The sequence below is a fragment of the Candoia aspera genome, chromosome 15 (assembly GCF_035149785.1).
Source record: "Candoia aspera isolate rCanAsp1 chromosome 15, rCanAsp1.hap2, whole genome shotgun sequence".
NCBI classification, from domain to species: Eukaryota; Metazoa; Chordata; class Lepidosauria; order Squamata; family Boidae; genus Candoia; species Candoia aspera.
This window is the reverse complement of record NC_086167.1, coordinates 1144014-1171302: the sequence shown is the minus strand read 5'-3', so window position 1 is coordinate 1171302 and position 27289 is coordinate 1144014. Positions and strand designations below refer to the sequence as shown.

The 27289-nt window shown below is 51.1% G+C and overlaps 2 protein-coding genes across 4 annotated transcripts in view; one reads left to right on the top strand and one right to left on the bottom strand.

Annotated features, from left to right (window-relative positions):
* CCDC74B (coiled-coil domain containing 74B) overlaps nucleotides 1-27289 on the top strand; it is a 172107-nt gene that overhangs the window by 12571 nt on the left and 132247 nt on the right. The window lies entirely within an intron of this gene.
* Nucleotides 1-27289, bottom strand: part of MED15 (mediator complex subunit 15) — a 46021-nt gene that overhangs the window by 4387 nt on the left and 14345 nt on the right. The window contains exons 3-14 of one of the 3 annotated variants that reach the window (XM_063315904.1): nucleotides 25720-25771; nucleotides 24958-24987; nucleotides 24351-24566; nucleotides 19571-19824; nucleotides 18878-19183; nucleotides 16102-16209; nucleotides 5925-6044; nucleotides 2854-2996; nucleotides 2608-2735; nucleotides 2000-2134; nucleotides 958-1021; nucleotides 485-551 (exon numbers count right to left, since the gene is read on the bottom strand). In XM_063315904.1, the coding sequence (XP_063171974.1) occupies nucleotides 485-551; nucleotides 958-1021; nucleotides 2000-2134; nucleotides 2608-2735; nucleotides 2854-2996; nucleotides 5925-6044; nucleotides 16102-16209; nucleotides 18878-19183; nucleotides 19571-19824; nucleotides 24351-24566; nucleotides 24958-24987; nucleotides 25720-25771 (1623 nt within the window). The remainder of the gene's footprint in view (nucleotides 1-484; nucleotides 552-957; nucleotides 1022-1999; nucleotides 2135-2607; nucleotides 2736-2853; nucleotides 2997-5924; nucleotides 6045-16101; nucleotides 16210-18877; nucleotides 19184-19570; nucleotides 19825-24350; nucleotides 24567-24957; nucleotides 24988-25719; nucleotides 25772-27289) is intronic. The other 2 variants (XM_063315905.1, XM_063315906.1) reach the window with 2 other exon arrangements.

Sequence of the window (27289 nt, the reverse complement as noted above, 5' to 3'; positions counted from 1 at the left end):
CTCCCTGCACCTGCTCAGGTCATAAACTTTGCCAGGCAAAAAGAAAATGGCAACTGAAGTGCCAAGTCTGCTTCTTGACCATCTTTCTATTGATCTGTTAAGTTTAGATGCTCCATGGAGACCAGTTTCCCCCCCTCTTCTTTCATCGGCTCAACTGACAGTAAGTATGATCAAGGTGAAGCAAGAACATGACTCCTTCCAATCAGACTGGCTCCCCACCGCAAGCCTCAACCTCAACCCAACCTCTCGGCCTGGCTCTGGGCTGACCCGCTGTTGATCAGATCCCTGTCTGCCTTGCTGCCCTTGCCCCCATCCCCTGCGCGTCTGATCCTCCCTCGGCATTGAGACCTCAGGATGTGGCCTATGGTTAGCCACAATTTTCTGCCCCGATGTGCAGAATCCAAGGCTCTGAGGAATCTTTGGGTAAAGGAATGCATGTGTTGCCAGCAATGTGGAAAAGATGAGAAAACCCCTTTCCACTTACCACGGCCATGTCATTCTTGAGCTTCTCCAGAGCAATTTCACATTTCTGCAAAGTTTTCAGAGGACAACTATGAAGGAAAAAGGGGAACCTCAGGGCAGGCAGTTCCCTGCTGGGGAAAACGGGACCACAGACACACTCCTCAGATCAGCTTGGCCAAAGCCACAACAGCCACAACCAGGAAACCAGGCTGTTCAGCTGACCATCTCTGAGGAAGTGAGTGTGGTCCCTGCTTCTCAGCATGCAGGTGGGGCTGAGAAGAACAAGACCCAACATGGGGCAGCGAGTTGTGCAGAATACACGTGGCCAGTCGTGCAGTGGGTGCCTAGAGTTATGAGAAGCAGGAGGATCAACGCTTGGAAATCCCAGCAGAAGCGCAGAGCTAGCTCCTTGCATAGTTTACAGTGAGTCAGGATTCCAAGGGAGGAAAGCAGAGGAAGGCGAATGACAGAAATGGGCATCAGCCAAGGATTTACCGCTTCGAAGGATCTGTCAGAATATCCAGGAGACTCTTCATCTTGCTGAGGTCCTTCTTCCTGTCTGAATGGAAAAAGGCAGCAATGCCCAACTGGTCAGAAAAAAAAACAAGGGTGGCAACTGTGTTCTGCTTTGTAGCTCTGTGTTCCTTTTCCTTCATTGGGGAGCTCGAAAGGAAAATATAGTGTTGAAATACTCCAAACACAACCAAGGCAGTATCCAGAAAACACAGCAATAAAGACTGCAGTAAACCCATCACCAAAAGCCTGGCTTCAAAAAGAAAACCCACCAGTTCCACCACCTCAGAAGATCAGATCTCCAGTGGGACTGTGCAGATCTCCCTCGGGGCTGAGATTGGGAAGGAGCCAGATTTAATATCCACAACTGCAGTAATGCAATTCTAATAAAATTGTAAAAGATTGTGACAAAGAAAAAGGGACAAGGCGGTGCCTGGAGAGCAGAAAACTGCTGCTTACACAAACCAGTTTCCAGGTCAGAAAAAGCAACCCGCCTTATGACTCTTTCAGGGGCAGATGGCACAAAAGGACCTTCGGCCTGAGTGCCCCCCAGACGGTCACCCTTCCTTCTGCCATGCAGAAGTCAAGATGGCTGCAAGGGGGCTTAGGGGCTCCTTCATGGGACCTTGGGCATTCAAGACCAGGGACACATTCGGAGCCACAGAACGCATATCTGCGTATCTCCAACTAATTTTATCCAGCTTTGTCCTCTCAACTTCCCAAGCTGAACACTATCTGACAATGGAAAAGGACATGGCTGACACCCAGACCTGGTTCTAAAAGATCCCTGAGTGTGAGAATCTGTGACTTCAGATCACTGACAGATATTCTCAGGGCCCACCCACAAGATTAACAGCCTGTGCGCCCAAGGACCTCTCGATGGCTGTTTAGGAACAGCCACCCATCCTGCCCAGGGACTCCTTTTGCAGCTGGATGAGTCCAACCCACAGAGGTGTGAGGGGCTCAACAGCTCCTCTCCCACCCCGTTACTGAAAAGAACAGACACCCCCAAGAGGACACGGACCTTCATTTTTGTCTATCTTGTTGATCATCCTCCGCAGAGGCTCAATGTACTTGGACAGCTGCTTAAGTTTCTCCAGGTACTGCTGCTCCTCAGACTGGCTGGAGCTGGCTGGGCTCATGACAGAGCTGGGATTGCCTGGAGGCCAAAAGACGCCAGAGTTCAGGCAGGCAGGAGCTGGCTGGGAGCAGCCCTCCCGCAACTCCCCTGCTCAGCTTCTGCCTCCCCCCCCACCGCCTTGCAGATTCAGGACCAGGAACGAAGGGCTGACCTTGTCCTGGAACAGGCACTATTTGCATAAGAGAAGCAACATTAACATCCATCCAGTGTATGCAACAGTGTTCACAAAGAGGCATCAGGTAGAAAATTGAACTGGATTTTCTTTACTTTTAATTAAAGTGAGGTAATAATTTCCTCTATCATATTAAAATATGGTTTAGTAACAACTTCAGGCAGCTTCCAAGAGCTCCCAAGGGCACTGCGCCTCCTTCTCTGACCTTGCCCAGGTCAAAAAGAAACACGCCCAAGGCGGGGTCCCTGCCAAGAAATGCACCATGGAGACTCTCTTTTTAAAAAAAAGCCTCTGCTCACTTAAGCTGGATGCAAGTCACCTGGTGTGTTGAGCGGCCCTGGAGACGGGACACTGAAATTCTGTGGCGTTCGTGCAGCTGCTGGGCTCTGAGAAGGCTGTGGAGAAGGGCTGGGGAGAAAGCTGCTGGGAGATGGGGCCGGGCCAGAACTAAAAGAGGAGGAAGACATTCCATGTGAGGAGCACAGGGACAGGGAGGCTGCTCTCTTCCCCAATCCAGAACCTGGACACCAGGAGCTGACCCTTCCAGCGTGTCCTGAAGGCTTACCTAACATTGGAATTGGGCTGGGAATTGGGCTGCCCGGACTGAGGAGAAGGCTGTGGCTGAGGCGGAGGAGGCATCGGCTGGGGTGTCTGAGCTTGCTGGACCGGTGAAGGAGAAGACATCATTGTGATGCTACTCTGGCTGACCTGGAAGAGAAACACAAGCTTTGGCAAGGGAAGACCCCACAGAGCAGGCAGCATTTGGGCACAGCAGTTGGGCCAGCAGGGAAGGGGGTCAGGGGTTCAAGGAGCCTCTTGATTTTTGGTCCTCGTGGCAGAGATCCACAGGCAGGCCGCATCTTAGTGTTGGGTTCAAGCACAGCTGACCCTCAACATTACGAGGGGGCTATGAACTATTTCCTCAGCTGCAAGAAGCAAGTCAGAGAACAGAACAAAGACTGCAAATCCTCTTAAGAGCAAGAAAGTTGGCCAAATATATTTCTCCTGTGAGCTCACCACACTTCTCTAAGAGCAGGTCTCACAGTAATTAATCTGAGAGTTACCAGGATAAGTGGACATCAGAAAACGGATAGCCGTTAGTCAGCTAATTTATATACGGCTGCCCAGTTTGCAGATTGCAACTCTTCTAGCTCAAAATCACCTCTTCCTAGCCTAAGGCCCCCAAATCCTATCCATTTTAAAAAGCCACTTCCACGGTTCCCTCATAATCCACAACCAAAGGCAGGTGCAATGTGAGGTGGTGCAGCAAGGCTTCGCTGATGACTAAGGGTGCATCTGTACGGAGTCTGGAGATCAGCCAGCCCGAAAAAGCCAAGCAGTCCGAGGCATCTTGTCCACACCCAACCACCCCGAGCCACACCAGAGTGCAATGTCTTGCCCTAACCCCAGCACGGTGGCAGGGGCTCAGCTTTCCAGACCTTAATTCCTTTGTGCTGGCCTCCAGCCTGGACTTACAAAACACCAATGTCAACTCTTGATGTTTCATCTCAGGATTGTGACCCACTGAATATTACATGAAGGCCTAGGCTGGAGATGTTTTCCTTGGTTGTTTTGAATGCAAAGTGTGTTCAGGTTAGAAGTTTCACCATTTAGGCCTCTGAGCTGCCTTTATAGAAAGCAACTTTCATGATCCAAAGCCAAGATGCTGTCCCTGAACAGATCCGTCTTCCGTCTCCACTGTGCGACAATGCCATTGGTCAGGAGCTGCTCTGGGAAGGAAAACTGTCAAGGAGGAGAGGCTGGCATTCAGAGGCACATGGCTCTTTCTCTCAGCCCAAAAGAGGAGAATGGAGTTCCTCAGAAATCAGATCTGGCAAAGGTGCTTATCATCGATGAGGCACCAAGGGCCAGCCAGTCAGAAGATTCTGCAGGTAGAACTGGTGGGAGGCCCCAGTGCCTGCCAAGAGATCCAGAGGAACGGAAATGCCGTGGAGGCCCATGGGTGCTTCTATCAACCAGAAGTCCACTCTTGCCACACAGACCACTGAGCTGACCCAGTGGGCTGTATGGAGATGTGGATCAAATCCATCTGTTTCAGGGTGATCGCTGGGTAAGTCAAATGCAAGTTCTGCTACAGAACAAAATTAGCTTTCAAGACCTGTTGCCATCCTGCTAGCAAGAGATGACTAAACATGAACGTGACCTCATCTCTCCTAGCCTTGTACCGTGTCAGGGCCACTTTCACTACCAGTCTGGGGCCCTGAAACTACACAATTTGTTGCTTGATCTCAAGTTTCAGTTCTGCCTGGTAAAATGGAAATAACCATTAGAACGTGAAGACAGAAGGGCTGCCACGAGTGGGTGAACCAGGCAGTCTAGTGAAATGAGGTAAATGCGTCAAACCTTGAAACCTGACAGCTGCCTCAGGGAAGGCAGAAGAAGATGTGAGTGTCTCGGCACACATTACGATCAGCTGATGGGAATGCTTCAAAGACCACCACCAGCAGGGAAAGCAGAACAGAGATGGACTGGGAAAGGGGTGCTGTCATTCTGACCCAAAGCAGGAGTCAATAAAGGAAGCTACTGGATAGCAACCTTGGGAAGCCACACAGAGGGAAGTGTCATGAGTAAGGATGGCGAGCAGGGGGCTCCCATCCAGACTGTCAAGCGCATGCGTAGCACTGATGAATTGTTCAGCCATTCAAAGAGACACAGATCGGGACCGCCTTAACCCTTGGGGGTTATATGTCTGGCTTTTCCCACGCTTCTTCAGTTTGTTAGGATTCCTGTTAAGTACTAGCAATAAATATTAGAGACCAGTTCCTTGTTTCAGTGTGTTTCCTGGTTGTTAGGACAGGAAGTGTGGAAAAGTGGATGAACAGCCAGACCCTTCCCAGCTTTTTAATGACATAACTAACATGGTACAGCCAACCAAACACTGAATATAGACAAGAGGAAGCAAACCTGGACGCAAAGCCACCAACTTGGATCCTGATCTTGGGTGATCATTCTTGGAACTATTTATTTCTCCCATCCCGACACCCACACTCACATATATAGACAGATGCAACGGAAAAATAAAACTCTTATGTGCAGGTTCTGTGAAAATTTGGGCAGTACAGCATAAAGTCTGCAAAAATGATAAAAACTGAGAAAATTACTCTTTTAGCTCCAGGAATTTGAAATAAATTTGATGTGCCAAGTTCTATTTTGATTTCCTTCCCACCTATTAAAAGAATTCTAAAACAGACCACAGGACCATTGATGCCAGATCTTGGAGGAATGGGCCCAATTCCAATTTTTAAGAGAAGATACAGGAGGGAATCTGAACGTGACAGGACCCACTATTTAGGGCAGAAGAACAACTTTAATGTGCAACCGGGATGGAAAAGTCACACCCCTTGATGGAAATGGCACTTCTGTGTCTGTGGCCTGCTCCAGAGTCATCAAATATACATAATACGGGAGCACATGCAGTTTCTCTCTCCACTACCCTTCTACTCGAGAGACCTGATCTGCGCTCCCGCATCGGCCCCCAGGCACGCACTTTCTGTAGGTCACAGGAGGCCACCTGCAGCAGCTGCCCCAAGTGCAAGTCAAAGGCAGGAGAAGGCCGATGCAATGTCAACCCTTGCACAAACCCCCAGCCACAGCCCAATTAGTTCCATTAAGTACCTGAGGCATTTGCTGTCCACCCAAAGGCATGGTGCTTGGAGGCGTGGCAGAGACAGCGGTGGTAGGCGGGAACCGTGGTCTTATTTGCATCCCACCTCGGGCCATACTTGCGGTGATCATCTTGGGAGGACAGAGGGACAGACAAAAGTAATCGCAACACAAGAAATGCAGCACACTGGCAGGATGAGAAGCACATGCAGCCTCCGAGGAGCCAGAAGTCAAGCGCGCCGTCTCGGGAAGGGTCCCCGGCAGCAGCCAGCTTACAAAAGAACCCTCCTCCAGCTACGGCTAATGCAGCTGGAGGGGGGGAACCGCGGCCCAATCGAGGGAGAAGGACACGATCTGCCCAGGCTGGAGGGGGGTCACGTTTAGTCTGGGAGCCACTGGCACAGAGTGTGGCCCCTTCCAGAAAGGTGGCACCAGCCTGGGGTGGGTCCTAAGCTGAGGTCCAGAAAAGACGGACACGTTACTGCAGTACCAATTGAAGCGAATATTTGTAGCTCAGGGTTGAACTGTGGAGTCCTCGGTGCTCTCTGAGCCTGGTTGTTTCCTTGCAGACGTTTCATTGCCAGACTAGGCAACATCTTCAGTGCAAGGAGGGAGTGGGCCTTGCTCTCTGTTTATATACCGTGGCTTGCCCTGCTTGTGTTGGTGGGGGTGTCGTTCTCTCCTTGGGAGTTCCTTGATTGGACTGTTGTTTGCTGCTGGGTTGATTGCCTGAGTTATAGTTCCTTGATTAGGGTGTATTGTGCTGTTTGATGGCTCATCTGCTGTTGATCCTAGTGTTGATTTTTGCATATCTGGGTGCTGCTTGCTGGCAAGGGAGTGTCCTGGTCTTTTGGCTTTTCTATTGCCTCTTTTGAAGGGTGTGTAAATGTGGTCTACCTCCATGTATCTGTTGATGGCTGCTTTGTCTGAGTGCCAGGCTTCCAGGAATTCTCTGGCGTTTTTGGATTTGGCTCGGTTTAGGATGCTCGCAGTTTCCCAGTTGACAGTGTGGTTGAGTCTGTCCATGTGCTGTGAGATTAAGGAGTTCTCATCGTGTCTTCCGACTGCCAGTTGGTGTTCGTGGATGCGCTCTGCCAGTCTTCTGCCTGTCTGTCCTACATAGTGGCTGTTACAGTCTTTGCACTGTATGTTGTAAATAACTCCTGTTTTTTCTTCCTGGGCTACTGGGTCTTTTGGGTTGCTTAGGATGTTTTGAAGAGTTTTAGTTGGTTTATGTGCTATGGTGATGCCATGTGGTTGTAACAGTCTGTTGGTGGTTTCTGAGACGTTTCTGATGTATGGCAGCGTTATCCTTTTCATCGTTTCCATCGGTTGGGTTGCAGTGGGTTGGGTGGTGAGGCACTTTTTGATGAAGTTGAGCGGGCATCCATTTTGCTGGAAGATGCTGCGTAGGCAGTCTGTTTCCTTGTTCTGGTGTCCTGGGTTGCTGCAGGGCGTTTGTGCTTGTCTGAATAATGTTCTCACACAGCTCCCCTTGTGGAGGTTGGGCTGCTGCTTTGGCAGCGGAGCACTTGGTTAGTGTGGGCAGCTTTCCAGTAGACTTGTGTTTCTAGCTTGCCATCGTTTCCTCTACTGATGAGGATGTCCAGGAATGGTAGTGTGTGGTTGTTTTCTTCCTCCCTTGTGAATTTTATTCCATTAAAGATGTTGTTGATGGCTTTGTGGGTTTGTTCCAGTTGTTTCTTTTGTATTATGACGAAAGTGTTATCTATGTACTGGATCCACACTTCGGGTTGTACGTGTGGGACTGCTATCCTTTCTAGATGCTGCATTACAATCTCTGCTAGGAGTCCTGAAATTGGTGATCCCAGGGGTGTTCCTTTGATCTGTTGGCATATTTGTCCATCAAACTGAAAGTAGGTCGTAAGGCAGAGGTTGATGAGGTCCATTATCCCGGGCATTTCCGTTTTGGTGTATTTGGCCAGGTCCGGTGTATTGCACAGAACTGCAGCCATGGATTCTTTCGCTAGTGCCGGGTCTATGGATGTGAAGAGCACTGTAATGTCGAATGACACCATGATCTCATCTTCTTCTATTTTTAGGTTTTTGATTTTCTGGAGGCACCGTAGCGGGGAGTTGATAGAATATTCACTCTCCTCTGTGAGATGCCTAAGTTTCTTTGTAAGCTCTTTAGCTATGTTGTATGCTGGAGTCCCTGGTAATGGTAATTCCTGGAAGCCTGGCACTCAGACAAAGCAGCCATCAACAGACACATGGAGGTAGACCACATTCACACACCATTCAGAAGAGGCAATAGAAAAGCCAAAAGACCAGGACACTCCCTTGCCAGCAATCAACACCCAGATATGCAAAAATCAACACTAGGATCAACACCAGATGAGCCATCAAACAGCACAATACACCCTAATCAAGGAACTATTAACTCAGGCAATGAGCCAAGCAGCAAACAACAGCCCAATCAAGCAACTCCCAAGGAGAGAACGACACCCCCACCAACACAAGCAGGGCAAGCCACGGTATATAAACAGAGAGCAAGGCCCACTCCCTCCTTGCACTGAAGATGTTGCCGAGCCTGGCAATGAAACGTCTGCAAGGAAACAACCAGGCTCAGAGAGCACCGAGGACTCCACGTTACTGCAGTTCAGGCACTACCTGTGGCCAGATCGGTGCCCGATGGGCACTCAGCTAAGCAAGCAAAAAAGGCACGGGGCGCATCGGCACCGATTCCACAGCCTCTGCTGATACACGGGAGCCACCACTAGGCCAAAGACTGCAGCAGCCGGAGCACGCTTCTTGGAGGGAGATCGCAGAGGCCAGTGTCGGCAACAGCCATAGCAAAACGCAAGCACACAGGCATTGCAACCAAATGGAAATGCAGCCACAACTTGGGAGCATCCAACTGAGGGTTCCTGTTAGTTCATGGGTTCAAGTAAGCTCCTGTTTGCAGCCTGGGCTGGGAGGAGTCAGAGAGAGATTCAGGACAGAAAAGCAGGACTGGGAGGTGAGACACAAATCACATGCACACAGTTAACATACACCACATGCAAAAGATGGCCGCAAAGAGGGGAAGGGTGACAACAGCCAGCAGGCAGCATTGGGCAACACCAGCTTCCAAGCAGAGGCGGGGGGTGGGGTGGCAGCGGCAGCGGCAGCAAGATGGGGGGCAGTGGCAGCACAGGCTCCCTCCAGGCATTCCTCCACATTCTGAGCCACACAGGCCTAGCATGGGTGCAACGCTGCAAGAACGCTGCGGCCCAACCAAGCGGACCACCTCAGGCTTTGCCTCTTGCCACACCGCCAAAGGGAAGCCAGCCGGAACCAGAACTGCAGCCCCTCCAACCAGCACCAGCAGGGACACGCGCGGGCAGCAGCGTCCATCAGAGGCAGAGGCTCTGGGAAGGATCAGATGCGCCACTGGGGCAGCAACACCACAGCTCCAGCGAAGGAACTGGCTCCCCTCTGCCTCAAACTGCCAGGGGTGCGTGAACCCGAGAGGGGCTGCTGAAGAGCAAGCAGGCCAGGTTCAAGCGCAGAAGGCCCTCAGGAGGGCAGACTCGGAGGGCCTCCCTGGCCAGAGGGCCCCCACGCTCCAGCCAGGCCGGCCGAGCCAGGCTGCTCTTTCTTCTTGCCCAGGAGGGCTGAGATGGCCGGGCCAAGAGGCTGTGTCTGCACGTGGAGGCTCAGGGAGCACAGCCAAGACCGAGAGAAACTGCCCAATTCTGCCCCCTCCCAAAGGGAATTATTAATGGCCAACCTAACAGAAGGCCTGGGAGACCTTGTCCCAGGAAAAGCCTCCCCGAAGCTCAAGCCCATGCCAGCGACAGTTTGATGTGGACAGCTGCCCTTTAGGCTGGCGCTGCCGATGCCCCTCTGTCTCTGGCCCCAGCCCACCTGAATGTGCTAAACTGAATTTCAGGGTGGGCAGCCCATAACTCAAGAAAGAGCACAGCCTCGAGCAACTGCTCCTGCCCTTCAGAGAGACCCCCCACACGGCCAACAACCTCCCGTGAGCCAGAGATGTGGAATTATTGAAAGGGGGGCAGGGTGAAGCAGCAAAGAAACGGCTTGGTCCATGGGCACAACCTCCCGGGGAAGACGCTGACAGCAGCTGCCTGACGGCCTGCACAGCACGGTCTCCAAGGAAGGAAGGAAGCGGGCGCAGGCAGTTCCAGAGCTGAGCCACAGATGCTAGGCTCACCCGAGCTGGCAGAGAAGCCCAGACACGGTGGCTGTTGCGGGGCAATCCAGGGAGATACCCCCGTGTTTTCATCAGAGGAAAAGCTGAAGACGCCCCCTCCCCCTTTCACCACTTCCAAAGATGCATCGTGGCTGGCTGTCCCAGAGGGTTCTTTTCATCGGGGGCGGGGGGGAGGCCATTTTGGGGCCAGCCGGGCACACTGGAATTCTCAGCACAGATCTGGGCTCCCTCGCAAAATTAGGTCTCTGGTGTAGCCCCACTCGGACAGCTTTCTACCACTCCTGCTCCTGTTTTTTCTCCTCCTGAGATGTTCCCAAATGAAAGGCGGGCTGCAGCTGCCGTCATTTCCTTTCCTAAGCATGCCAATGAGGCTTTCTTAGAAAAGAAGGGGATGCCACATACAGCACAGCTGCTACCTTTGTTCAGCAGTGTGCCAGCCTGCCTTGTGTTCATTTAGTAAAGAATGTAAAGGAAAATAAATTGAGAGGAGAGGAGAGGAGAGGAGAGGAGAGGAGAGGAGAGGAGAGGAGAGGAGAGGAGGAGAGGAGAGGTGGCCACCCATGAGGTGCCAAGCGCAGGTCTGCCGGCAACCTGAGGTCAACGTTCAGCACGCAGCCCGCCTTGTAAGGTGAGTGGGCTTCATTCTGCTTGGCTGTATGGGAGCCCAGTCTCAGGGTAATCTGTAGTTCTGAGCCATCCAGATTCTGAAGCTGCTCCTCCCTCCCTCCCTCCCTGTGATTTCTGTCAAACATGTTGGCACCTGCTGGGATGAGGCATGGTAACTGAGAGACCCTCTACTCCCAACCTCCCATCTCCAAGGTTCTTATGACACGGTGCCACAGCATGGGCCGGCCTCTAGCGAAATGGACTTCTTTGAAAAGGTGTAGCATAGACTAAGCTCGGTGAGAGTCATAGCTCCATGTCACAGCCCAAGTATCCAAGATAGACCACAGAGTATCAAAAACCACGCAAAGATTGCAGTGGTGGAAAATGGGATCGCTTATAGCATTCCACAAAGCGCCTGGACCAAATCCAGACCAACAAAGCAAACCAGATATGGGAGCAGAGCGAGCCGTGAGCTCCAGGAAACCTCTCGCTTCCACTCTATTAGAATGTTGCATTATAATTAATCACATCTAAAAAGCCCGAGATTGGAGAAGGTTATTTTAAGCAAGTGGCTCTTCAGGGCCTCTGCCAAGACTCTTCTTCTTGAGATCCTTCCACAGGCTGCAAAAGATGTTGCCAGCAGGGCAGCCACTAACGCCTCCTTGTTTTCTTTGAGCTGTTCCTGACCCTCCGAATTCCCACCCCTGATTAACCAGCAGTCCCACTGCAGGGGAGAGTCTCTGCCTAGCCTTCACAGCCTGAGTCATCTATCTAGCGGGGAGAGAACAGGACACACACAGGGTTATTATTCAGGCAGAGCTTCCCCAGAATCTCACTCCCACTTGCCACAGAGGCAGGGGCAGAAAAGCTTCTGATGTTGTTTCTGGGGGGCGGGAGGGACAGTTTCTTCCCCCGTCTTGGAATGACACGGCAGAAAGACAAGTCAAGAAAAGAACAGTTGAGACAGGCAGGAGAGAGATGTGAAACTGTACAATTACTTGTAGTGGCTGATACCCTCCAGCACACATTTTCCCCTTTTCCTGCCAAAGCCTGGATAAGGCCAGATGCGCTGTCCCCACTTACAGAGAACAGATCTTCGTGGTACGACCAGGGTCCCAGTCTTACAAGGGAGCCAGGACACCTTAGAGTAAGGCCTTTTAGAGCCACTGTTTAACCGGCTATGTGGTGCAGTGGTCATTTCTGTGGCCTCCCCGGTCTTCCTGGGACTCAGGCCCTGGAAGGATTGGGACTTGCCCTGCTGCTGGGAAGCTCTGGCAACCCAGTGGGCTGGGACTACACTGTGAGCTCTGGCAGCTTGAGGAAGGAGAACAGGACTGGTGGTCCCCAAGTGGGGCCATTCCAGGACTGGGTGAAGCTGGACTGAACTTACCCCTCTCGGGGGAGAGAGGAGGAAGGGGATGGGTACTGCTCACCTAGCCTGTTGAATGTGAGCTCTTCCCCCTGAGAACCTGGGAGAGAGCAGGGGGGACAGGAGGTGAGGTTGGTCTGAATGTTGGGTGAGAGGCAGGTGAGTTGTCCAAGCCACAGGCACTGAAGCTAGGCAGAAGTACTGGATGCTGGGCTTTACTTCCCCCACATCTGATGGGGTAGGTTGGAGAGTTTGTGATGGGTGAGGTCATTCATTGGCATTGGATGCAGGATCATCAATTTGCTGGTGATATTCGGCCAGACAAGTGATGCCCTTCAGGTGCCTTCCCAGAGCCTAGCAGCTATGAGAATCTGGAGGGGGAAGAGCTGGTTGCAACTCAGCCCTAGCAAGATGGAGCAGCTCTGGGTCTCTGGGCTCCTGGATCCAGAGAGTTATCATCTTTAACACTTGACAGAATAGAGTTGATGGACAATTTGGGGTCTTCCAGACTTACAGCTTCTGCTCAAGGAGCAAGTGGCAGCATAGCTAGAGGGGTTTTTGCACAAATCCATCTTGCATGCCTATTGCACCCATTCCTGGACTGGGAGCCACTGTTCACGGTTACTTGTATCTTAGCCACTTCCCAGCTGGACTATTGCAATGCACTCTACAGGGGCTGCCCTTAAAAACCAGCCAGAAGCTTCAACTGGTCCAGAATGCAGAGCTTTGCCTCTGTTGCCCTGGTTCCCAGTTACCTTCCAGGCTCAATACAAGATGCTGGTTATCACCTTTAGAGCCCTGAATGGCACAAGGCCAGGCTATTTGCAGAACCACTTCTTCTTGAGGGTATTTGCCTGTCCCACCAGACCTGACAGGTCCCCTCTATCAAACAATGTCATCTGGTAGGACCTAGGAAGCATGCCTTCCTGGCAGTGGTGCCTGCTCTATGGAACACCTTCATCCTGTAATCCAGAGGGCCTTACTCACTTGGGGTTCAGTTGAGCCCAACACATGGATGGTTGGTTGTTTTGGTGCCTGGTTAAAATATGGTTTTTAATTGCAGGGGGAGGGCTGTATTTTTTAATACATTATATGGGTTTGACTGTTGGTAGCTGCCCAAGGCAAGGAAGGAGGGAATATCCCCATTTTGGGATCTCTGGATGTGATTATGAGCCAAAAAGGATTAGCTGATCCCCAACGTCAGGACCAGGAAGGGGGAGATAGTAACACTGACCAATGGAAGGAAGGTGGCTGTAGTTCCTTCTTAATGCTCATCTTTCCTTGTTTGGAGTCCATCTGCAAAAGGCTTGCCATGTTATTTTAATCCTCCTACCGTAGCCCCCAAGACAAATTGGGAGCCATCAACATTAGTCCTCTCTGGTTTCCTACTTGCTGCAGAAGCACAGGAGTTAATGGGAACTGAGGTAAGGCATACAGCAGGTCTTCTGATTTTGAGTCCATGTTCCAGCTCTTTGGCCACTGTGACTCTGGATATGGTCAAGGCTAGCACCTGATGGGAGCCTTGGTCAGCCTCTTCATGCCCTGCCTAAGCTTTGAGAATTAGCAGAGATGAGTTTGGCTTGCTAGTGGGCCCAGAGAACGGAGGACCTGGCAAAGCCAGACATAGCAAGGGAAGCTATAATGGCTTGAGCTGTGTCCTCATGTGTCCATCTTGGTATCTGGACGTTACCTCCCCCTTTTAATTCAGTATGGCCAAGACCAGTCCTGCCACAGAAGCATCTACTGGGGTGTCCTGAGGTCTAGCCCTGCCTTCAGGAAGATGCATTTCTTGGTGGCCTAGTGGGTTTCAAGCCTTGCAGTTCCAAGCCCCCACTCTGACTCCACGACCTTAACAAATCCCCAGGAAATCGGAAACAGGCAGTGGGAACACCTCTGCTGTGGGAGGGAGGCAGGTGGGTCAGGTTTCATCAGGCTAGAGTCTCATAGACTTTCCCAAGTTGTGGACACTTGAACGTTTGGAAAAGGCTGGTGGATTTGGAGCCGGCTGTTGGCCCACTGCTTGCCTAGAACCAGCTCCCTCTCCTTGCTCCTGGGAAACCTATAAGGAACTCTCCCCGCTTGGTGGCACTTCTGCTCTCCAGCACCGTCCTTTGCAACAGGTGGCTACAAAGGAGGCTACTCATTAAGAGGAGGGGGAGAGGAAGCCAGTGCCTGCTTCCCCCTTGCAGGCCACCCGGGGCAGGGAGCTCCAGAGGGGTGTTTCCTGCCCTTTACCTCACTCCCGGGCAACCCCAACCCAGCAAGGAATCTCAAGGGCGTGCAGGATAGCAGGGGCCCTCTTGGGGATGGAACCCGCTGAGCAAGCCCAGAGCTGGATTCGCCCAACTCCCTGCAGGGGCAATGGAGAGGCTGCCCAAGGCTGCCGCTGAACATGCCTTGTGGTTGACAGCACAGCTTTGGTTGCGCTTCGCTACAGGGAATATGGTGGGGATTCAAGGGGGTGCCCCCTTGCCACTGGGGAGTCCTCTGATCTGCTCATGAGTTGCAACTTGCCATCTACGGGTTTGTTGTCCATGGCTCCTCTGCAAGCCACTAATGTTTCCACTAGCTAAATGGAAACAGGAAAGCAAAAAGCAGAATCCTGTTGCATGAACGGATGGTAGAGCTGGTGGGTCTATGTACCTGCTGGAGCAAGGCAGGGCCAGAACTGGGGAGGGGGTGACGGCCATTCCCCCTCCGGAAGCAGCACCACCGCTTTCCTAGCCCTGCTTCTGGAGCAAGCTGGACAAAGGTACCAACCGCAGAAGGCTCTTCGTTAAGGACCAAGAGGCCCAATCAAAGCCAGAGTGGAGGAGAGGGATCTGGGCAGCAGCAGATCTTCCACAGCCAGGAAGGGGACCTTACACGTTATTGAAATGGCAGCCCACCCAATTCAAGTCTGGCTTCAAGATTTTTGCTCAAACTAGCTTTCAAAGAGCAATCAGCCTCTTATTCCTCCTCCCACATATTTATTTAACTAGGGACTTTATGCCAAATTTCCAAGAGAAGCCACTCAAATTCTCTTTCAAGTCATGGATTTCTGCAAAGCTCTGAAAAGGCCATCAAAACATACACTCTTCTCTGCTCTTCACACTATGCAAGAGAGAGCCAGCCTACCACAATCCACTGCTGCTTGCCCCCTGTGCTCAACCTGTCTCCCAGCTTGCCCTCCACACCTCCAGGGGATCCCTGACAAAAGCAGAGAGGCTCTCTCTTGAATGGCTGCTTCCTGGGGCTGAATGGAGGTAACAGAATTCCTGGACAGACCCAGCTTGCCCGAGGCCAGCAAGACTGAACACTTCTATCTAGGGTGCACACCCAGGATGCCAGGAAGGAAACAGAGCATCCGTAGGGAATGTTTCTTGGAAGATGAGTCACTTGGGTCAAACTCTGCCTGACAAAACGATGGCTTGACTCTCTTGCCACTCACCCAGCCACATCTGCTCTTGGCCAAGAGCTTCAAAGCTACTGTGATAACAGCTCCCAAGCGAGCCAGGCCCTTGGGAAGGGAAATGCTGCACAAGTATCCAATTCTAAGCACCTCTTCCCTCATCCCAGCCAGATTTACAACTCTCTTTTCCTGGCCCAGAACAGAGTACAGCCTCATGGCATGCTGGAAAATGAGTCACCAGCCCACCATGACAGGGCCATGTGGCCATGATCAACTGCATGTGCAATTGGCTCTTTGAAACAAGACAACATGTCAAGTTCAGGTTACTCAGAACAGAGAGGAGGAGGAGGATCATCCAACCAAAGCTTCCAATGGGAAAAATGATAGCACTCACTCAGGAATAATTAAACCAGGAGAAAGGAACCAGCAGGCTCCACTCTTTCAGAAACAGCTGGAAAGCCCCTCAAAAGCAGATTGGGGGCCTTGCCAAGTGCAGGGGCAATGGTGCAGGGTTCCCCCACTGCAGCAGGTAGAACCTGCCAGTCCAAACAGGTACAGAAGGCAACTAGAATGGCCTCCCCCACCACCCCCAGGACTGGGAAAGGGCCCCCCAGCATGAAACTTCTGTGGGGGAGAAGCTTACCTGGCTTGATGCTCCCATCTGAGCAGCCTGAACTTGGGAAGCCGCCTGCTGCTGCTGCTGCTGCTGCTGCTGCTGCTGCTGCTGCTGCTGCTGCTGCAAAGCTCTGACCTTAAGGCATAAAACCAAGAGTGGGTTCCACGGAGCTCCGTCACGCAGCCATCCCTCAAACACGCAGGAACTCCCCTGCTGCCTCTTTCCCATCTGCGCCCTGAACCCATGACGCAGCCTGATTCCTTTGGAGTCTAGCAGTAGCTTGCCAAGGCCTAGTGGGAGGATTTCTTCCAGGCCTGCTACAAATTTGGGGATCCCATAGTGTGAGCTTGGATGGGCAGCAGGCAGGTTCCATGGGCAGAAATGTCAACGCTGCCAGGAGAAGCCCAGCAGGTCCTCACCCTATTGTGGAGGACACCAGATGCATCTGGCCGAATTGATTTGAAAACACAGAGAGAGATGCCTGAGTCTGCCAGTCTTTGCACCTAGAAACTGCTGCCCACAAACATGAATCTGATATTAAAGCACAGCATAAGAGTTCATACCCCCTGCCTCTCAGTGTGAGAAGCATTATGCAAAGAGTACGAAGAAATATGCAAAACAAAAAAAATTAAAGGCAAAGGAAATACAGCTATATCAACACCCCTTATTATATTCCTCTCTACCTCTCTACCTTGCAAAGCAATCTTACTTTCACCATACATTACTTCATACTTTTCTTGTTTAAATGTCTCATCTCTTTTTGAAGAATCCATCTGCAAAACCACCTTTCTTGATCGACCCTCCTCAGTTTGCTCCTCATTCATTCTCTCTGTATGATCAAACTACCTCACCACTGAAGACGATCACTCACTTTTGTATTCAGACTCATTCAGCGCCATTCGTTCTTCACCCTGTTTCTTAGTCTCTTACCACACACCTCCCTACTGCCTTCAGCTTCCTTCGCCATTTCTCCCGATATATCCAGCTGCCATTTTCCATGTAATAAAATGGGCAGAAGCATGGTCTTACACTGTACATAGCTACTTTTTGCTTTTTTCAACATTTGTTTCTTGCAATAGACCACATACTACCTGCTTCTTACCAGTAGTTGCATTTCTCCATCTTCTCATATTTAGAAAACATTTTCTCATCTACTTACTCTATTTTTTTTGTAAAGTATATACAGCTTGCAACTGTTCACTCCATTTTCCCTGTCAAACACATCTACCCTACTCTTTGATACATTAATTTTCATTTAATCCATATCATTCAACTAAGAGGACATTGTTGTCTTAGTACTAAATACTGAACCATTTGCTAAGCATTTCATTTACTTTTACAAAAGTTCTATTTTCATCACATGCTGCTCTTAATCACATTCAGCAACAAATCTTAAACTCCACATTCTTGCAAAACATTCTGAATTCAAGCCTATTCACTTTATCATATACTTCAACATTTCTCTATATACACCATCTAAAGATGCATCCTTATAATTTCTCAACATATTAATGTTTATGGCTTCTTTTCATCATTTTTATTATACACTAACATTTGTAGCGTTATGGCACCCACTTCTTGACATCAATACCATCTCCCCACAGAGTTCTAAAATACTCTTTCCAGCTTTCTCTGACTTCAGCTGTATCCCAAATAATTTCATCCGTTTTATTTTTAATTCCATTCACTCTGCTGAAGACTTCTTGGTTAGCCTTTTTCCCACTTTCAAAACTAATTTTTATTTCCATCAAAACTGTTCTGCATTTTCTGTGCCTCTTTTAACCTTAATCACTTCCTTGCTGTCTTTTACTATTCTACATTACTGGTTTTAGAAGCCTCTGGGAAAATGGACACAGGCGATCAGTGGTATGCCATTCTCAGGAATCGGGCTGAAGATGGTCTCTAAGGCTTAAGACCCACGTGCCATCTTAGATTAGTCTCTTTCTACTATTCCAATGAGGACAATATGGGTGGGCTGTTTAGGAAATCCTTGGGGATGCACAGGGACCTTTTACTGAACTTAGAGTTTAAAAAGACAAGTTTAGGAAACAGATGGATTTAATTACCAAGGAGATGTATGATCAAGTAGCTAATGCTTGAAGAACAAAAGTTCAAAAAGGGAGAAAGGGGAGATCCTGGAACAGATTATTAAGTAGTCAGTCTGCAAGTATTTAGAAAAAAATGCATTGTTTGGCAGAGCAACATGGCTTTACCAAAAATAAATCATGCCAAGCCAAGCTTATCTCATTTTTAATAGGGTGGCCAGTTTAGTTGACCACTGGAATACAGTGGACTCTGACATCAGCAATCAGCTGAACTATACCACCACGGGGTGGACAGAAAGCTGAGCAATCGTGGCCAGTGGGCGTGCGTCGGTGGCTTCAGGTCAAGCTGGAGAGAAGTGGCAAGCAGCACATTGCAGGGCCATTTTGGTCTCTAAAGGGAGTGGGAGACTTACTCAAATGGATGTGTTAAGCATACTGGAGGCTTAACATACCAATTCCCTTTGTTTCCCACCAGCCACTAACAGGAAACCGGGATGTCTTCCTACCAAAAACAGCAGTGAGTATAATCTTGGGGAATTCTAGAAACGGCAAAAAAAGGAGGGACAGGTGCAGCATCTCTCTGAAATGTCTTAAGGGGAGGCACTGCGGGCTCGCCATGTTGGAAATGGCCCCAAAGAACAGCAGCAGAAGGCGGTAAGAAGCTGCCAAGATCCTCCTCCTTCTGGCAGCTCCTCAGAGGCCATCACCAAGGAGGCCTCTGGCCACTCCCCCCACCCCCACGGCAGCTGGTTACTTACCTGCATGGCTTTTAACTGCTGGGGCAGGATGGCCATGGACATGACCTGGCCAGGGATCTGCCCCGGAACAGCCTGTGCCTGGGAGGCCGTGGGCTGGGGCGGAAGCGATGGAGGTGGGGCCTGAGCCACTTGCTGCTGCATCTGTGGTGGCGGCGGCGGCTGTGTCGGTGGTTGTGGCGGGGGCTGCTGTTGCTGCTGCTGCTGCTGGGCCTGAGCAGCCTGAGCAGCCTGAGCAGCCTGAGCAGCCTGCTGCTGCAGCTGTTGCTGCATCTGAGCAATTCGCTGCAGTTGCTGCTGCTGCTGCATCTAAAACAGGAAGTGTAGGAGAAGAGGAAGGCCAGTGTGATCAGGGAAGGAAGGAAGAGCGGCAGGAAGGCCCTGGGGAGGCTCAGCTGCCCCACGTGCTCACCGGCACCAGCATTCCTGGGGACGCCAAGCCCGGAGTCCGCCCACATTCCTTACTTCTGCAGTCTGGAGCGGACGCAAAGGGCTCACTGTCACCTATGTAAGTACAGGGCCCCCTTTCCCTCGGGCTCCTTGGAGCAGTCAGCACCCTCTCCTCCGAGGAGCCCGCCCAGCCCTCCCCAGGAAGCCAGCAGGAGTTGGCCTGGCTGGTGCTTGGCCACCAGATCCCTCCTCCAGGCTCCTGCTGCTCAGCAAGTGAGATAGTGGCTCTGGAGCCTTTGCTCTCACCTGCTGCTGGCTTTGCTGATGAAGCTGCAACTTTAGCATTTGCTGCTGCTGCTGCTGGACCGCCTGCATTTGCTGCTGCGCTACAGCTGCTGTCTGTTGCTGCTGCTGCTGCTGCACCTGGAACTGCTGCTGCTGCTGCTGCATTACTGACTGCTGGGCCTGGAACTGCTGCTGCTGCAAAGCTGCCTGCTGCTGCTGCTGCTGCTGGAACTGCTGCTGCTGCTGCTGCGCCATCTGCTGTAACTGTAGCTGGGCTGAGGAGACAGTCGCAAGGAGCCACATGCTGAACGGGCCCGAGGAACCGAGATACGCCTCCGAGCGAAGGTCTCTGTCTGCTGCACAAACGTGGCCCTCCTGCTTTTGCTGCTGCTGCCTACCTGGGCTCCACAGCCTTTAGGCTTCTGAAGGCAGAGCGCACCCTTGGCAAGGGAAACGGGTTCTAGACCCCGACGGGCAAAGGGTCGGACCTCCCCCCTCTGCTATCAAAGCGCACAGGCCCAACTTTTACTACACCCGACATCTTCATCAGGTCCTTGTGCCTCACACTGAAGGCCGGTTATTCTGGCATGTTTAGAAGCTTTACTTCCAATGGTGCTGATGGGGAGACTAATAACCATTCCTTATCAGCAGCCCTTATGTGTGTGTCCAAACCCAGAAAGTGAAACAGCCCCACAGGCACTCCTGAAGTGCCCCATCGTTCCTGGAGGAGGGAGCTAATCTCTCATCTAATGGTAGATTATTCACACTGATTCCAATCACATGCTTTCAATTAAATAAGTAGGATGCAAAGCCTCTAGAAAAGTAACTGATTTTTTTGCAGTAGCAACAGCAGTTAGAAACCACAGGATTTGGACATAACCTAGATATACTTAGCTTCTGCTGTGAACAGGCCTTTTATGCTACACATGTTGTATTTTGAGTTTTTTTTTAAATTTACAATCATATCCAGCTATATATGAATGAGATAGAGAATATATATGTATATATATATATAGAGAGAGAGAGAGTGCGCGCAGCTGGATAACATAGTGGTTAGAGCACCACCCTTTGATGTGGGAGACAGGGGTTTGAATCCTGGCTGGTACCTACCTTAAAGACCCCCTAACGCTTCACCTGCCTACCTCGAATATGAGAGTGATGCGAACTAAGAGAGTCGTGCCGGCTCAGACATCGCCCGGATTAAGAAGGTCCGTGCCAGATGTTGGGAACCAGGACAACCTGACAATAAGTGGGCTGCTGGAACAAGCCATCCATGGGCGAGACAAGAGAACCTGGAATTGCTGGAATGCTGCTACAACAGCAGACCTAACGAGAGGGGCTGTATGAAATGCATGAGAGGACTGTGGATGGACGGAAGACCGGCATCCGCACTGATTGAGAAACAGCTGGTTACCCAAAGCTTCAACACCGTGAACATGAAGCTGCTCTCACAACTTGAGATAGACCAACCCCACGTTACATCCCGGACTCAGGAAGACCTGGAAGAACTGGAGGTGTTGCCGACACTGGCCACCCCCTCCATTACAGAGCACAGCAGCTGATCTGAGGCATAAGATCATAGATAAGATAGCTACGGTCAACCCTTGAGACCGATTACCAAAGCTCAGTGGAGAAGTACCATCCGATAGCATGCTAGAAGATGCCAACAGAGCCTTCGTGATAATCCCCACTACCAACATAACTCAAACCAACGAACCGGTATACACTACAGCCGCTGTAATCCTGGAGCTGCTTGGCTACACGATCAGTACATCTGCCCCCACCCCCACCCTGGGAAAATGAGATTGGAGGCTAAGACCTAGGCAACTCGGAGAGAAGCTGGGGGAACTACAGAAGGGTGTGGAGATTAAGGATAAGACTTGGCGACTGAAAAAATACAAGGGCCTGACTCCATCTGAAGCCCTAGAGACCGCTAAACAAAGGCTCACAGTACTGGCTACCAGGCTAAGGAGATACACTAGATAAGCGAGGCCAAGAAGTTGAATGCCCTGTTCTCCGAAGAACCCTCCAAGGCGTACTCCCAGCTACAGGATCATATGGCCAGTTACATGAGCACAGCTCAGAAGGGCATTGGGAACACCAGAGGCTCAAAACACCAGTTGCTGATAGAGCAGTTGCCTGAGACTCAAGACCAATTCGAGCACAGCCTGGATTGACTACAGGAAAGCCTATGACTCAATGCCACACACATGGATCTGTGAATGCCTGGTGCTATACGAAGTCAACAGGACACTAAGGACCTTCTTCAAGAACTCAATGGGACTGTGGAAGACCACACTGGAAGTCAACTCACGACAGTTCACACAAGTGGCCATCAAGTGTGGCATATACCAGGGTGATACACTGTCCCGGCTGCTGTTCTGCATAGGCTCGAACGCTCTCAGCCAGATAATCACAAGAACAGGATACAAATACAAATTCAAGAATGGAACTACCATCAGCCAACTCCTCTACATGGATGACATCAAGCTGTATGCTAAGAGTGAATGAAACATTGACTTGCTGATCCACCTGACATGGATCTACAGTGAGAACATTAGGATGTCATTCTGACTAGAGAAGTGTGGCTGGATGATAGTAAAGAGAGGGAAGGTAGTTATGACTGATGGGGCGGAACTACCAGCAGACCACATAGCAGACATAAAGACCAGCTACAAGTAACTTGGTATCCCACAGTCACATGGGAACCATGATGAGGAGGCAAGGAAGACAGCAACATCCAAGTACCACCAAAGGATACGACAGGTCCTGAAGAGCCAGCTCAATGGGAAGAATAAGATCCACGCCATCAATATGTACACCTTGCCAGTCATCAGATACCCTGCTGGTACAGTGAGCTGGCCAGATGAGGACATGGAGGCTGTCGACGTCAAGACCTGGAAGCTCCTCACAATGTACAGAGGCTTCCACCCCAAGTCCAACACCCAGAGACTGTACACCAGCCAGAAAAGAGGGCAGGCAGGGTCTGGTGAGCGTCAAAGCCACTGTCCTGGACGAAACTGAGAGCATACAGGAGTACATCAGTAAAATGGCAGCCAACAATGAGCTGCTGAGAGAATGCCTGAGGCAACAGCATACATGGGAAGAAGATCAAGCAGAGGAAGTGCCATGGCAAGACAAGATCCTGCATGGGATGTACCACCGACAGATAGCTCAGGTGGCTGACACTGGGAAATCCTACCAGTGGCTGGAAAGGACTGATCATAGCAGCACAACAAGCACTAAGCACCAGATCTATAGAAGTAGGGGTCTACTACACTAAATGGGATGCTAGGTGCAGACTGTGCAAAGAGGCCTCAGAGACAGTCCAAAATATAGTGGCAGGGTGTACCATGCAGGCAGGAACAGCATACACTGAATGGCACAACCAAGTAGCTGGCATTGTATACAGGAACATTTGCATAGTGTATGGGCTAGACCCTCCCAAGTCCAGATGGGAGATTCCACAGAAGGTCATGGAGAATAACAGGGTTAAGATCCTGTGGGACTTCCAGATCCAGACAGACAGGCAGGTACTGGCCAATCAACTAGATATCATGGTAGTAGACAAGGACCAGAAGATAGCGGTGGTGATAGATATACCAGTATCAAGTGACAGCAACATCAGGAAGGAGTATGAGAAGCTGGAGAAGTACCAGGGCCTGAAGGAGGAACTAGAAAGGATGTTGAAAGTGAAGGCCAAAGTGGTCCCAGTGGTGGTAGGAGCCCTCAGGGCTGTGACTCCCAAGCTGGGAGAGTGGCTCCAACAGAAGGAACAATTTCAGAACGCTCTGTCCAGAAGAGTGCAGAGCTGGGAACAGCTAAGACACTGTGCAGAAACCTCAAACTCCCAGACCTCTGGTGGTGGACCTGAGATTGAGGAAGACACATACTACCCACAGGGTTGAGAAGGGAATTTGTATATGTATATTTATATGTATCCTGAATAGATGGCACTATAGTATTTTGCTTAACTTGTTTAAGCCAATAACCTCCTCGACTTCTCTCCCTTTTTCCAATATTCCCAATACCTTTGTGCAATATAATCAAAATACTGTTGTGAAACCTTGTTAAGGTTATATTTAGCAGAGATCAAAGATCTCTATTGTTCTGGAAAAGGATAAAGTTGTAATAAAGCTATCAGAATTCATTAACTTTCTCCTCTGGAAATTTAACTCAACTCAGTTGTTCCTTTTCAGATGAAGAGTAAGCAATACCATTACATCATACAAATGCTTTTGGTGTCCCATAACAAAGAGAGTGATGAAACTTTGTATTAAAAAAAAAGCCCTCTTCCATTTGCTCCCCAGAACACGGGGGGCGTTCACATTTTGCAATTTAAACGCTGGCAGGATTTGATCCCCAGCCCACAGCAGTGGCAATTTGTGCAACAGGTTGAAAATCAATGCAATAGCGGGAAGGCGTGCACTGCCAGGATACTTTATCCTGGCTCCTCACTGAGCAGAAGCAGCTCTTCTCTTGCAAAAATAAAGGCCTATTTAGCCAAGAGCAAGAAATTCATTCTTGCCCTCTGTTAGAGAATTGAATGGTGGAGCTAGTCCTGGTATTACACACGTTTTACGTAAAAGCCATGTTTTGGGGTGATGTTCCCCCTCTTTTCCCCCTATGCCTCAGCATCACTACGGCAGCCTCTGCGCTACCAAAGGGAAGCGTTCAGAGCCCTGAGGAAAAGGCCCCCGGCCCAAGCAGGCACGCTTCCTTTTCAGGCTCTGTGAAAGGCCCAGCCAGTTCAGAGGGAGCCGTTCTCCGAACAGGCCAGGCACGTGCCCCGAACACTTACTCGGCTGGGTGGCCGCAGAGATGTTTGGTATGCCGTGAGGGGCCATCCCAGAGGGTCCTGGAGGCTGCTGCCCCGGAAGACTCATTGACTGCCCCATGGGGGGACCGATTCCGCTCATCCCAGCTAGCGAGGTCCCCTGGGGACGAGAAGTCATCCCCATGGCCCCGGGTCCTGCTGGTGGGGCACCAGTCAGATTCTGCAGTGCGTTCATTGGATCTGGGGGAAAAAACAGAGAGGCACATCTGCTCTGCCCCGCCAACCCTGCCGAGGCACAGCCACTTCACGGCTTCATGGGCAGTTCTGCCTGCCCAGGCAGAGAAGGCACTGACCCACCCAGGCTCTGACCATTCTTCCGTGGAAGAGGGTGTGCTGGCAGCCTCTTGAAGAGCTTGAAGCGGGGGTGGGGGGCATCAGGAAGCACTTTCAGAACCTGTCTCCTCTTTTCACAAGACCCTCCTCCTTCACAGAGGTTCCAAATGCCACCCAAGTGCCTTATGCAGCCCGGAGCACATACCCCTCCACCCTCGCCTTCAATTTCTGGCCATGGCACACAAGAAGAGGCCCTAGGAAGCGTCACTACAAGAGGAAGGAAAGAGTTGTTCCTTACCACTGACAGAGGCCAGGGACTTCTTGTTGTCTAGGAAACAAAGGTTCAACAGGTTGTACACACAGAGTTAGTGAACAACAGATGGGGCAACAGGACTTCTGCTGGGAAATGCAGGTCTTTTCCTTCAGTCAGGATTTGTTTTAAATCTATAGCTTTAAACACGGACGGGAGGAACTGGAGCCCCCCCCCCCGCCGAGCCTATGGGCTCTTTCTCCAGGGGGCTTCTGGGCCTAAAACAAGGTGCCATTTGGGGGGATTTTCAGGGCGCTCAGAGCTAATGCCAATACTACTCATTCCCAGGGAAAGAATCATTTTTCCAGAAAAAAATTAGGCAGGCCAAAATGAGATAATTACATGATGCCTATTATTACTACATAGGATCCTCACATGCGGAGAAAAGAGTAAACCTTCCTGTAGGCGCTCAGAGTTCCTCAAGCCATGCCATTCAGAGAGAGGGCCTCTGTGCTGTACTCGGTTTTCTTATCCCCCATCTTTACCTCCCTTGTCCTTCCTCCTTCCCTGCTTCCCGAGCACTCAGCATGGCACCCACAATTCTCCTTTGGGTTTCCGGGGGCTGAGACCAGGCCCAGCTAGAGAGCTCTCTCAGTTATTGAGTTGAGAACCCGGCCTCAAATTCCAACTGGGAAAGGCCGATGGGCTAACGCTTGGGGTGAGCTCCCCGACCCCAACTCCTCCCTGCCCCCGGCCCAAGGCAGCCAGGAAAACGCCCTTCAGCCGACCTACAGAAACGCAGCTACTTACGGATATCCCGAAAGTGGATGATGAGTCTTGCCACGAGAGAGAGATATTCGTCCTAAATTTAGAAAATTAAAGAGCATTGCGGAAGGTAGCTGGGAGGCAGGCAAGGGCTGCTGTGGCTCGCTGCCTGCTAGGCAGGGCGCGCTGGCCTCTGCAGAGCATAGGGGAAAGGTCCCAAGGGTGGGAGGGCGGCCCGGGCGGAGGGCAGACGCAGCCCCGCGGCTGAGCAACCCCCGCAGGAGCGGAAGGGCTGGGTGGGTTCTGCTCAGACCGGAGGGATCCCTTCCCGGATCCACTGGAGCCTGGCCGCTGCTCCATCTCCTCAATTCATGGGATTCGGAAGTTCACGGTCATGGGGTTCACAAACTCCACATGCACCGGACTGGGTGCTGTGCAGTCAGGGGACGTCTCAGGCCACAGAGCTGGGGGGTGGATTCACAAATTCAGTTAAGGTTATGGTGAAAGAACAACTGGCCTCTGGGATGAGAAGCAGCACCTCTGCTCTGACCCCACCTCTTCCCACTTCTCAGTGCCCTGCAATTGCCGCGGCCTGCTCCCAGGCACGCATGCGGAGAACTGCAGCCAAAGCCCGTGAACAGAACACCCTTGTCTCCATCGCCACTTCATCTGTTAGGTTTACATGCTGCCTTGCATTCAGGAGCTCGATGCCTTGTGCAGAGCATTCTCCTCTGGTTTCTCCACCACCACCACCTCAGGCAGCTTCTGTGGACCAGAAACGGGTCTTCCTGGTCCGGCACCTTCCCTGCTAGAACACACTTCCTTTTGGACTGGGGGGGTGATCTCCTCTCCTTAGGAAATGTTTCCTACGTACAAGCAGAACCTCACTTTCTGTAACTCAAATCCCTTACACTGTGTCCGGTGCAGACCTCCTTCTACATGACGTTGTTTCACGTATTTGAAAAGAGGCACCATAATCTTCCTGAGAGAATTTCCAGAGAAGGAGCCAGGGGCTCAGATTCTACACCGGTTCACTGAAAAGCATGTCTCACCTACTGAGTTTGCACACCTTTCATTCCCATAAAGCAAGTAAAATTTCACGTCAAGCACTGCTTTCCTTTTAGCCCCCCATTCTGTAATTAAGGTGCAGTGGGAGGTGTCTCACTGCATCAGCCCAATTATGGCAGGAATGGAACTGGCAGCTGGCTGCTGGGCATCACCAGATGCTTCCTGCTTGGGGCCCATGGAAATGCCAAAAGGGAAGGAAGGAAAGGTGCTTGGCTGGGGGAAGGCAGTTCTTCTGCTCCCTCATGGGAGAAGCCCATCAGGCAGCCCAAGCTGGACCACATGATGCCCGGGATAAGCAGGGCAGGGGCTGGGCTTTTCCTCTTCCTTCTTTGCAGAGGACGGGCTGGCACCTTCTGCTTTCTGCCAGTGCTGCTCAGCCCAGCATCTACTGCACCCCTTTTCCTGTGTGATGCAGAACTGCCGGGGGGAACGGAGCCCTGGGCAGAGAAGCACCAGGCCGAAAGCAGGACCCCCGGCAGCCAAGGGAAGCCACCTCTTATGTCTGTCCCTTATCAAGCCTGGTGCCCGAGAAGAGCCGCTTTCCTCC